The 12461-nt window shown below is 40.3% G+C and overlaps 1 protein-coding gene across 3 annotated transcripts in view; it reads right to left on the bottom strand.

Annotated features, from left to right (window-relative positions):
* Positions 1-299: 299 nt before the first annotated feature.
* Elovl7 (ELOVL fatty acid elongase 7) overlaps positions 300-12461 on the bottom strand; it is a 70111-nt gene continuing 57949 nt past the window's right edge. For all 3 annotated transcript variants that reach the window (XM_085676726.2, XM_085676727.2, XM_048442989.3), the window contains 3 exons: positions 11091-11196; positions 5698-5834; positions 300-2895 (listed from right to left, as the gene is read on the bottom strand). In XM_085676726.2, coding sequence (XP_085532852.2) covers positions 2686-2895; positions 5698-5834; positions 11091-11196 — 453 coding nt within the window. In that variant the 3' untranslated portion in view covers positions 300-2685. The remainder of the gene's footprint in view (positions 2896-5697; positions 5835-11090; positions 11197-12461) is intronic.

Genomic DNA, 12461 nt, shown 5'->3' with positions numbered 1-12461 from the left:
AGACAAACTCACCTCCAAAGGCCTTTATAATATTTTTTTTGTAATTGTGAATGGCAGGTCTTTTCCTCCTGTGGTACCTGTCCTGTGCTTATTTCTGAACATTCATCTGTAGGGTGGTAAGATATAGGTGGTCCCAACAGGCATTTTGAACACTCAACGTCCAGCACAGTATTCTGAATATAGCAAGCATATAATGAATGGGCCAAGTGCTTTGACTTGGCAACTACTCAGACTTGGAATCTCCTACACATGCAAACAAAAGCAGCTAGATTCCAAAACGAAACACACACACACACACGTACACGTGATGCCACAACTTTATTAAAGCACAGAGAACAAACCCAAATTCTCACAACTTCCTCAGTCGTTAAAAAGTTAACAGAAATAAGAGATAACCAAGGGATATAATCTCACAATTTCCCAAACTATGCAACAATGTGGTATATATACGCAATTTAGGATTTTCCTTGAGTATGAAGACAGAAAATCATAACATCCCATAGATATTTAAAAATCTGCATATATAACATATATGTTGGTCCTCAAGGACTCACAGAACTTTTATTATAAACTATACTTAATAGCTGGGCTTTTGCTTATTAGGCAAGCAAGTTTAAAGGCAACAAAGCCCTGAAAAGTAGGTAAAACCCCATTAGAAGCTCGGTCTGATCAAACACTGCCTATACCAGTTCTACAGCCAGTGACGTTCATTTTGATCTACTGATGTTTATATCTGTCTGCCGGTCCACCGGGACCTGTTTTCATACAACATCCCACCTCCCTGCTTTCATTCACATATTTGAGAATGTGGTATATCACAATGTTGCTCTTGGTCCACAGGCATTACCAGACATCTTAAAAACATGGAGGAGCAAGTAAGTAGGGAGTCTCCTGTTTTATTTTCTATTTTCAGTTCCTTTGAGTCTTTGGGAATCACTTGCGTAGGTAACTACATCTACCATACTGTCCCATCAATACACAGAGTCAAAATAGGAAAACATGGATCCCTGAGACCTTCACAGTGACAGACGAGGGCTGCTGCTCCTGTCAGCTAGGCTTGTCTGTGACTTTTTATTTTTAAGTACGAAAATCTTCCTATTATCCTCTGCTCCTCGTCGCAAGCAAGTGGAATCACTAAAGGCCACTTAACGGTAAATCACTTTATAAATTAAGTAAATGTGGAGACGAAGGCATGGTGCAGAGTAATGGATCAGGAGAGAGCAGGCTAAACCTCAGAGTTAACAGTCAGTGAAAATGCAGACTTTGAGGAAAAATGAGAAAGAGACACCGTGTGGCACACAGTCCGAGGCCGTCAGTACCGACAGTGAACTTGTTCACACATAAACACTCCTTCAAAGGGAAAACGAAATAATACCAACAGCTTCACAAGTATCCAAGTATTGTTGGTTGGTTCTGGTTCTCCAGCAAGAACAAGAAAATTCTAGAAAGGAGCATTTTTAAAGGGGGAAAACAAACCATTTACCACAAAAATTTCAGCCCTTCACAATATGGTTTACAGTCTGAAGAAAAGAAAATCCTCGCTAATTCATGATTCCGGAAAACATTTCTTCATGCGGTGTATGCACCACACTAAATATGTATAATAGTAACCATAATGTAGTCTCTCTGTCTCCCCAAATCTAACAGCCCTTGCTAATGTAACCACATCTGGCCTCAGATTCTTCACCACCCACCACCAGTTGCTTCATAAGCCACTTTGCATAGCAGATATTTGAAAATCAATTTGTGATTCAAAGGCATCCAAGGTAAGCTAATCACATGAACATTTAAATATGCAGCTAATACACAGTTAGGCAAGACAATCCTTTTAGACATGACGTATCCGAGAGCGGCGTCATACTACAACCGTTTATGACTTTCCCCACTGAACTCCACAGCAATAGTTTCATGGACACATCCCTCGTGTCAGGCCTACACAGAGTCAATGGTAAACTCACCATTAGCAAAGTGTTCATTAACCTGTTGACACAAGTCATCTCGTTTGCAGCACAACAATGACCTTCACCTTAGCGTCAAAGGCATCGGCTCAGAAGCTGGAGCGCCACGGCCTTCGACAGCTTCTGCGCCGCTTGTCAGGGAGTCTTCCCAGCAGGGCTGGTGGCAACCACTCAGAAGACCCATTCCAACTATATCACTAATGATTTAGAATGAGAACTTATCAGAAAGCCACGTGGGCTTCCCCTGTGTTAGCACTTTAGATTGGGAACTGAGCCCTAGAGTGAATTTCATGTCTTCTGAATGCAAGGAATGAACGACAGAGCCAGAAGCCAGTCAGAGGTCTCCACACCAGACAGGAGGAATCTATCATACTCTATGGATCCCCGTCCGTGGTCAAAATCGCTAGTATTTTTCATCATCTCGGAGTTCCTAGAAGAGTACTCTATCACTTCATCTCCTCCTCTCGCTGTAGCAAAATGCATTAAGACCTTTCAGTTAGCGTGAAAGGCAATAGGAAACCTCCTGGCTGCTCCGGTCTCTTCCACTGAGGAGACTTATCAGGGAGCTTTGGACTCTCAAAGATCAGAAACCCAAATAACTTATCATAAAAATACAAGCTCTTGGTTTTGAAAAATATACAAAATGCACTGCATAGGTGAGTATCTCTTGATTGTCAAGGAAGGCAAAATATGAGTCTCAATTGTAGATCCAGGCTGCACCTGTCTCTTAGTGAGGCTTCGCTTTGCAATTTCCATTTTGTATAGTTTTGGGCAACCTTTGACCCTTGGTATAAGCACGGTACCAAAAATGGAGAAACAGTAGCAGGAAGATGCATCCGTAACTCATAATGATGTACAGAAACACTGGGTACTGGTAGTTGCAATCCTCCATGAAGAAGATCTGGCCTATGTGGACGGTGACCAGGACAAACTGGACCTGGAAGATGGGAGCATGAAAAGAAAATTAGTTACCAAAAAGAAAAAAAAAAAACCCACTTGGGTTTACGAGTCCTCCAACCATTCCTAGGTTACTACTGGGAAGGGCACTAGGTCTTTAAATATGAACTCTCTAGGAGTGAGATTAGGTTAGGTATGGTGTCAAAATCTAAATGAGAGTTGGGAATCAACATTCAGCGCTAATGCACAACGCCAGCAGAGCCTACTTAAATGTTCCCTGGAATGCGTTGTGTGGTAACATGCATCCTTCTTGGGTATCCAATAAGGTAGTTATTTGTTTGTCTCTGTGTGTGCTGGGATCACTACACCATAGCCTACTTCTTCAGGTCAATTTTGATTTCCAACATTCTGTCTTCTCAGAGACTAAGTATTTTAAGTTTTAGAAGATACTAACATCCAAATTAGAGCTCTTCTAGCTTTGATGGAGTCAAAGCAACCTTATTGCCAGAGTCTTTATAGCTGCCATGTGTCCTTGACCACCATAGACCCACTCCTAGGAAGGGGTTGGGCATGGGAAAACACAGTTGTCATCTCAGCTACCTGGAAGACTGAGGTAGGAGGATTGCTTAAGCTCATGAATTTGAGATCAGTTGGGCAACATAGTGAGCTCCATGGAGAGGAAGAAGTCTCATCTGCCAAGAAGGAGCAAGGAGAACAGGGACACACCGTCTGGCCCCAGGGAGACTTCCAGACTCTGTGGGCTGCATAGTCATAATAAGAAGGCTTTCGATGCTAATGTCTAGATATTCTTGGGTGTCCTTGATGTTTGTTTTGTAGAGAGGTGACATACAGGAGCCATGGCATGACTGTACAGGTCAGAGGTTAGCTCTCTCCTTCCACTGTGTGGATCTCTAGGATCAAACTCAGGTCATTGGGGTTACCCACTGAGTCATCTTGCTGCCCTCCCCTTCCCCACTTGGTACCTTTTTATACCTGAGTAGAGGTCAGTTATGTTCCAGGGAAGTTTTAGAAAAGTAAATATCTATAAAGAAACAGCGCCTATGAGCTGACGAACAGGGATTAGGTTTCTTACATTGTTTCTTGCAATGCAACTTTATTGGGACCATCAACCTTCACTGAAGCAGCCTCACGGACTTCCAGGGTTTCCCTGTCCAGTGGGGCCACTCATTTGGCAAGAGAATAGTGAAACCTTGGAAAGGTGGGACAGAGTCCTCCACACACGTGTGTGCTTTAGAAAAGAGACAAACAGATGTCTAGCCTTTATTTTTATGTACAAATCTTTCCACTTTACTGAAATTTTTATGTGTTTCAGAAACAAAGTACAGGCTGGCTTCAATCTTGTTAGGTAGCCGAGCATGACCTTGAACTTCTGATTTTGCTTCCTCCACCTCCCAAGGGCTGGGGCTGCAGGTGTGCACAAGTGTGTCTGGCTAGATTTATTTAAAATGTGTCACATTTGTTAGATAAAAAAACTAATATAAGATCAAGTATGTGGTAAATATGAAATCTGTAAAAGGTACAAATACATACATATACATAAGGTGGAAAGTTGAATGAAAACAAAAAAAATATAACGATCACCCTGGGGAGACAGAATTTTACTTATTAACTAATTTATTTTTCATTTTTCTGGTTTGTAGCTAAGCAGCCTGTAGAAGCTAAGCAAACTCTCCTATACTAAGTTATAACCCAGTCCAGTTTATTTTTCCCCCCTGCCTTTTCTAATTAGGTATTTTAATTCCACATATATGTGCAGAGAATATGCGAAGATAGTGTGATCATATATTACTGCCCAATGAGAAAAGCACTTCAAAGGAAAGCAGCCATGGAGAATAACGACCAGGACCTCATAGTCTTCCAAAGTAAGTATAAATCACAAGAATGAATGACAGTATTCATTTTGCTGCTTCCTCCTGGTCGACTGAGATCATTGCCAACTTCAGATACCACAGCTAACTGGAAAGAGCTCCCCTGATCTTCGTGGAGGATTGTCAGAGGCTGAAGCCAGTCTCTCACCTGAGAATCCCTTAAAGGTCTTTAATTTCACTTTGCAAGTGTAGGACTTTAATAGAAAGTCCCCAGCAGGCTAACAATGCCTCAGTCCTAGCCCTTCCTTGGTGTCGCTGACAGAGAACAGCACCCAGTTAACAATATACTTCACTGAGGGGAGTATGGAGATGGCCGTATTCTTTTAAAAGACAGTAATAACACTAACACAGGTCATTTTCATCCAGTTATTAAGAAAACTGCATATCATATCTTTTTAGAACAAATTCTTATGAGGCCTTACTCTCTGAAGCACTGCTGAGTTGCGGGCACCATCCAGTCTATATAACCCACGTGTCTTACATTCCTTCACCCCTGTGAGCCTCACAGTGCTCTTGGCTCAGGAGAAGACAAACTGACCAGTCAGGACTAGATAGGCAAGCACACAGTTATGCCCACCCTCCCTTCTACATTACAGTCCTCCAATGTCGATTCAGAATATGGAATTCCTAACTCATACTTTAGAATTATTCTTATTTGTGGTCGCATAGCTTTGACATTATTTTGATTATACACATGTTTTTGTGGCTGTATCTCAGACCATTATAAGGATGAAGATGCTGACGTAATCATTTGAGACTCCGAGATAACAAACCTGCTTTATTTTTAGCCGACAGAGCTCCTGACTGAGTCACAAAAGTGAAGTATATCCCACAGAGGACAAGCAACCTATTTCTTCAGACCATTCTGGAATCATCTAGACTCCCAACTCACAGAGAAGACACGGGACGGGACTGCGCTATGGCTTCATAGGTAAAGAAAACCAGTTACTCACAAGTTGTAAAGATGTCAAATGCTTTTTCCACCATAAATACTTCTGGTAGGCCGGCCCCATGGCACACAGTCCGTAGTAGGAATACATGACCACATGCACGGCTGTGTTTAAGAAGGCGTGGAATGTTCCCAGACCACCTGAGAGAGAAGATGTCAGTGTCATTGTTTATCTAAGTTTAGATGGAAGAAGAAAAACACATCAGAAATAGCAGTTCTGCGCAGCAGCCATCAGGCTCAGGGTTCAGGAAAACGTTTGGTCAAACGCAAAGAAATCTTACGAAATCAATGAGCATGTCGTTCTTTGTTCTGTTTTAGTCTCAAGCTACGCCTGCGATTTGAGTTTACTTTGAACAAATTAGGCTAATATCTTAAAAATGCTGCATCTCTTAATAAGAATCAAAATGTATTTTTAGGGAAGGTTAACATTTATAAGGTGAAAAAATTATCTTAATCTTAAATGTACAAATTAAAATGTCTCATATACTTAGAACCTACTTAGAATTCTCATAACCACCACAAATATCAAGACACAGAATACTCAACACCACCAAGGCCTCTTTGTGTTGTCTCATGAACGCATCCCTCTAAGGTGACCATTATCCAATTTCTATCATCAACTATTAATTTTGCCTGCTAGTACATTTCACATAGAGAGGACCACACAGCGTGGACTCTTCTATTCCCGCCTCCTTTCATACAACACAATGGCTTTGAGTTTCTTGCATGTTGGTGCATACACCAATAATTTGTCTTTTCCCCGCTGTTCAGTATTATGCATATAAATGCATCAATATTTATCCGGTCTCCTATTGGAAGCCATTTGGGTTGCCTCTAATTTGGGCTCTCATGAGTAATGCTACAGACATAATCATTGTATGGAATCAGGTTTCTCTTCCACACTCTCAATACTGTGCAGTAGATATTTTTAGTGCCACAAACATTATGTCAGGAAACCACTGGAAGTCATTAGTAAGCTACGCTAGAACTGCTATAATCAATTATTGTGATTTCAAAATAAATAGTTATTGACAATTAAGCCATCGTTTTAGTGAGACTGCTTCCATTTGATTGTGTTTTTCTCTTTTAATTTCAGCATCTTTAATTAGGAAGAGAAGCAGAGGACACAAGAATGTAAGAAAAGAAGCATTTCAGTTGCCTTCAGCTGTAACAGTCTTTGGTGGAAGGAACAGCAGGATGCTTCGCTGATGGTGAAGGAAGAAAAGCCCCACCCAAAGTTCCTCCCTAGGGTTTCTTTTCTGAGGTGTTCAACCTAGATAAGTCTGCCTTATGCATGATAAGGTTGACCTGGAATTTAAATTTTTCTACAAATTAATCCATTTCATCAATTCTAGAAGTCTTCAGTTCCAGAAATAACCTAAAACTTGCAACTAATTATGGTAGAACTACTAACTCATAGTCACTTTGAATTGTCTGTGGAAAAGGCATTATAAAACACAAGCAAAGCAGAATGAATTACTTTATGTGCACTCATTTGTGTGGAGAGTGCATGCATGCCCCAGCACACATGTGGAGGTCAGAGGACAACTCTTGGCCGTCAGTTCTCTCCTTCCACCATGTGGGTTCTGAGAATAAAACCCGGGCCATCAGGCTTGGCCTAAGAGGCAGGCGACTTTGCCAACAGAGCCATTATTTTAAAATAATTATTCATAACTGCATTAATTCCGAATGTTTCTAGATACTATTATTGCTAAAGTATTCCCGCTAAAGAACACACTTTAAATAATTAGGTCATATTCGTCTAAAGCCTCATGCTACCGTGTACTTCATAGACTTTAAACAAATCGCAGTTAATTCCTTAATTATCACAAATTTCCAAAGCAACACTATTAATAAAGCATGCCACCATCCTCTCATCTTTTATCATTTACTTCTGGATTAATCTTTCTACCCCACAAGAAACCTGGATAAATTCTAAGGGAGGGGACACGCCCTTTCAGGGTAACTAACCAATAGAGTAGCTGCCTATTCCTGAACTAGCTCAGGAGTCAGGCTGATTCCTGGGAGGGCAAAGGAAGATTGCGCATGCTCATTTGTGCCCAGCAAGAACACAGACAGGAAGTACGGCTCAGCTGTCACAAGGGCTGTGTCGAGCTCTTTCTCACGAAGACACCACTTTCTCCACGTTACCTTCACCATTTAAATCAGTGGGTTCTCGACCTGTGGGTCGCAACCCCTGAGCATCTCAACCCCTTTCACAGGGGTCACCTAAGACTGTCCTGCCTATCAGATATTTATATTACAATTCCTAACAGTAGCAAAACTGCAGTTATGAGGCAGCAGCAAAAAAAAATTATGAATTATTTATAAAAAAAACAATTCCACCACAACATGAGGAACTGTACTAAAAGACTGCAGCATTAAGAAGGTTGAGAACCGCTGATTTAAATATACTAAACTGAGGATCTTGTATAGGGACTAGCATGGATTAGGAATTAGTTAAGAGGGTTAAATCAAAGAAGAGTTGCTGAGCAAAATAAGTTGCCAAATGAAACTCAGCTTACTTATTTTCTCTAATGATTGCTTTCTGACATATTATTGTAGTAAGTTTGTTAATAAAACAATCACATTCTAATTAGTAATGCTTTTTTACTCTTCTCGTCAGAAGGCTTTTCAAGTGAAGCATTGCTTTCTTTACAAGAATGGGCCTGAAAAGCAAGCATCTCAGAATGAGTTACGAGTAGTTACCTCAAATATTACCTCTTTTGGTTTGGAGAAAAATAAAAGAACCACCTGGGTAATTAAAATAATTCTCTACATTTCCCAAAGGGGTAGTACATAATTAATAGAAAAACCTGCCCTGAAAATATTTTCCTCCTACTATAAGGGAAATTTGGGTTGCTATTATCCCAAAAGAGAGAGCAGAAGGCGGTAAGAAGTCAAACACTAAACAGATTGTCTGTGTTCCAGTATCTGCAAAGATTCGTTTAAACAGACAGGCTTGTCCTAGGAACATAGCCCTGGTCAAACCACACTTCTGGAAACAAATCCTGTTGCTGGGCTCACTAGTGAAAAGGCAGTGCAAAAGATGTAGGCGTGTTGACAAGAACCCCACACTTAAGACTAATCCGATCACCAGCTCACAGAGCACACCAGAGACACAAAACATTCTCTTTTTACCTGGACCACTCTTTAAAGGAGATGGGAATTAAGGTGATGAGGCAAGACACTATGACAAAATGCTTGACGTCCATAGACATGGGACATTTCAAACCCAAGGGCATCCTTGCTTGAATCTGCATTTCTTGAAAGTATTACTTGTTTTGAAATGGAAGCTAGACCATCGACCATCAACGGAGTCAAACAAAGGAGAGAAAAACCACTCGATTCCATTCTTTAAATAAAATGTATGTTTCCTACAGTGGAATTAGTAGATATTCAAAACGGGAAGAAGGGAGACCACAGAAAGGATAAAGAAGCCGAGGGGAACACTGCGGCTTTGGTGTCTTCAAACCACCTGTGTGTATCTGGGAGCACTGCCTTCCAATTTTTTCTCCCACGTCTTTTTCAGAGTTGTGATGTAGTATATAGAGTTCCTCAAGGCCCATGAGAGGGAGGTTTCAAAATTCCCTGGTGGAAATTCAAAGCTACTTACAGAAAACAGTGGATTGAATGTACAGAATCTGCGCACATGCTCCCACAGACTTTATAATAGGAAACCACGTGCATGCAATGGGAGCACTTCTGTACCGTATTGCTTAGAGAATAATGGCAAGGAAAAATATCAGTATATGATTTAGTACAGGAGCAGTTTCGCTTTCATGGTTTTAATCTCTGGTTGGGTGAATTCAGGGATGCAGAGTCCACAGATATGGAAGTCCAGCTATATTCTGGTGTTATGGAAAAGACAGAAATAAACTAAAGGGAGTGAGACTACCTCTATTAGTATCTTAAAAAGTAAAGTAGTCACTTTTGATCGTTAGCAGTCACGGGGTTAATGGAAAGGTTTACACAGGTACTTCTCTGTATCATTTTATTTTCATGCCTTTAAACACACAAGACATTGTAACCGCACTAGGACTGGGTATGGAAATCATAGCTACCCTAGGGGGCGTGTGTTGAAGAATTTTCCAGTTTTTCATAAATGTAAGTAAGACGTTAGTTACACTAACGTCTCACTTAAGAGACCTGAGGGACTCGATATGCATTTGAGAGAAAGCAAAAATAAGAAACTTTCAGATGAATTATAATAATAAAGGTTTAAAATTATGGGTATCTGTGACTTCTTGATGTTAAAAAATAGGATGAATAATTCTTGCAGCAGTTTGCTAACCCAGAAATACATGCTTGAAGACTTTGTTTATTTCAAACTTTATGAAACAATAAAGTTACTGTTTACTTTTTCCTTTCTAGGTGTTCAGACATAGAAAACCAAAATGAATTAGACACTTAGGCTCAAGCTTTTGGTTTAAACTACCTCTCTCTGACCTAAAAAAAAAAAAATCTAAAACCAAAATGTGTCCTGTGACAGACTGCTTTGGGAAGCTGAGCAATCACAATCTGGCTCATCTTTGAAGTGTTTTGGTGTTGTCTGCCACATCTTAGATGTGGCACAGTGTTCATGTGCCAAAAGCTTTGTCTCCAATGCAACTGGAGTGATAGGTAGTGGAGCCTTAAGAGATGGAGCCTAGTGAGAGGCGATTAGATCAAACCCTACAGATTATAGGTCAGGACATACTCATGTCTCTTGCTTTTGTCTTTTTATGCCTCTCTGTTCTCATCCTCTGTGTTCACCCCCTGTCTCCTCTCTCTCTTCCCCTTGCCAGTTCTGCCATATGCCATATTACACTGCTAGACTTTCCCAAACAGATAATTCTGCCCAATCTTGAACATTCAGCATCCAAAACCACAAGCAAAGCAGAACTCTTTTCTTCACCAGCCTCCAGTAATCTTAGAGCAACACAGAACAGACTAAGAAGGGGTATGTAGGGTGTCAGGAATTTGAAGGCAAAGAAAACATAGAACTGAAGATATTATTCTGACTCTCTGTGAACAAACTCGAGATATTATTTAAGTAGATATCAATGAACCCAAAACTTTTGATATTTTAGCTTTTTATTCATTACCGATTTCATTGAAAAACGTCATAGAACTCTAAAGGGAAACCAAAAAAACTAAACTAAAATAAACTAAAGACTGCATAGAAGGTCTTAGTCAAAAGTCTTCATGTCTGAAGACTTGGGGTGGGGATCTAATTAAGAGTCCTACATTTGTACTTCAGACAATAATTTCAAAGTCAGAAGTTTAACCAAACTGGCGCTTTGATTTTTTTTTTAAAAAAATTCTTATAAATTTTATTTAAGGACAGAATTTGTGTTTGTAGCACACGGAAATGTCAACACATAAATCACATGACCCCAGCTCTCCCTTTTCTACCTGCAGCAAATTTGACTCCAAACCACCAGGTCCACGGCATGATTGTATGATGGAAGACATGAAGGAAAGTCACTTGGTTATTTTTCTTACGCAGAACAAAAAAGATCTGAAATGGTTTAAAGAAAATCAAGTTCATTAAAACTAAGCAATAATTTATTGAGCGTTACAAAAGTATTGGTAAAGAGTAAACAGTTTTACAATTAGCTGTCTATGGGTTGCTTTGCAGGGTGTTGGCAGGGGCAACTGGTTCTCCAGGATGCTGTTCAAAGGCGAACCAACATGCATGAATCAGGTATGATACATAATCAATGAGAGAACCAATAAGAAAGTAAGAAGAAAAAGGTTTGTGCAGATTTGAAAATCAAACATATACAGTGAAAACTCTGGCCAGAACCTATTGAAAAAAATACTATTGATAAAAAGTAAATAAATAAAAATCTTACTAAGTTTTGACCTACATGACAGCCAGAAGTTCAGCCGTAGTTCCTAGGGCTGAGATTATTTCATTCTAATTGCTCTCTAACACATTCTACAGTAAGAGGATAGGCAAACTGAGAGCGGACTTGAAAACAAACAAATAAACAAACAAACAAAAAGAATATATTACCAAAGAAAAACAAATGGTGAAAATATTTAAGAGTTAATCTGAAAAATACTGTGGACAAGAAAGCAAAGCTGCATATGAAAATTAAGAAAGGCAACAACGGGACCATTGCGATTGCGCATGCCCAGTGGTGGCTTGCTACAAGAGAGCAGTTTGTGGAGGAGGGGGGGCCGGGTGGGGCGCTGGGTGTTCAAAGAATGCGCTAACAGAAAAGTTCACAGCACCAGAGTAAAGTTAGACTTTCAAATTCAGAGCGTAACACAAAGCATTACTGTGTCAGGAAAACTTGGACGGCCTCAAGGCGGAAACAATTTCCTTATGGAAGTTGCTGCTGAGAATAAGCAAAGCAGAGTCAATAAAGCCAAACGCATTTGCTTAGGCACATGAAAGAGCACAGCCCGGTGCAACATAGGGGTCATAAACTTCCAGTATGTCTCTGGGTAAGCCTCTCAACTTTTTAGGCCCTTTATTACCCCCTGAGTGAGGATTCTGAACTAGATCAATAGATCCCAAATGTGGCTGTAAGTTACAATATGAAAAAAATAATTTGAAAATACCCATGTGGACTCTTTACTCCAGCCCACAGGACATCAGATCTCAAGAGATGGGGCCTGCGTGCTTTGTTTTGTTCTTGATGCATGTAATGGTAAGGCACCTGAATGATGAACCATGAGTCTATGGCGAGCAGCTTCTCAAAGATCATCTGAGAAACTGTCAGAAAAGGGAATTGCCGAGCTCCACCCAAGACCTACTGAATCAGAGGCACT

The sequence above is a fragment of the Myodes glareolus genome, chromosome 15, assembly GCF_982192425.1.
Source record: "Myodes glareolus chromosome 15, mMyoGla1.1, whole genome shotgun sequence".
NCBI classification, from domain to species: domain Eukaryota; kingdom Metazoa; phylum Chordata; class Mammalia; order Rodentia; family Cricetidae; genus Myodes; species Myodes glareolus.
Note: the sequence above shows the minus strand (reverse complement) of the source record. Positions and strands in the feature narration are given on the sequence as shown.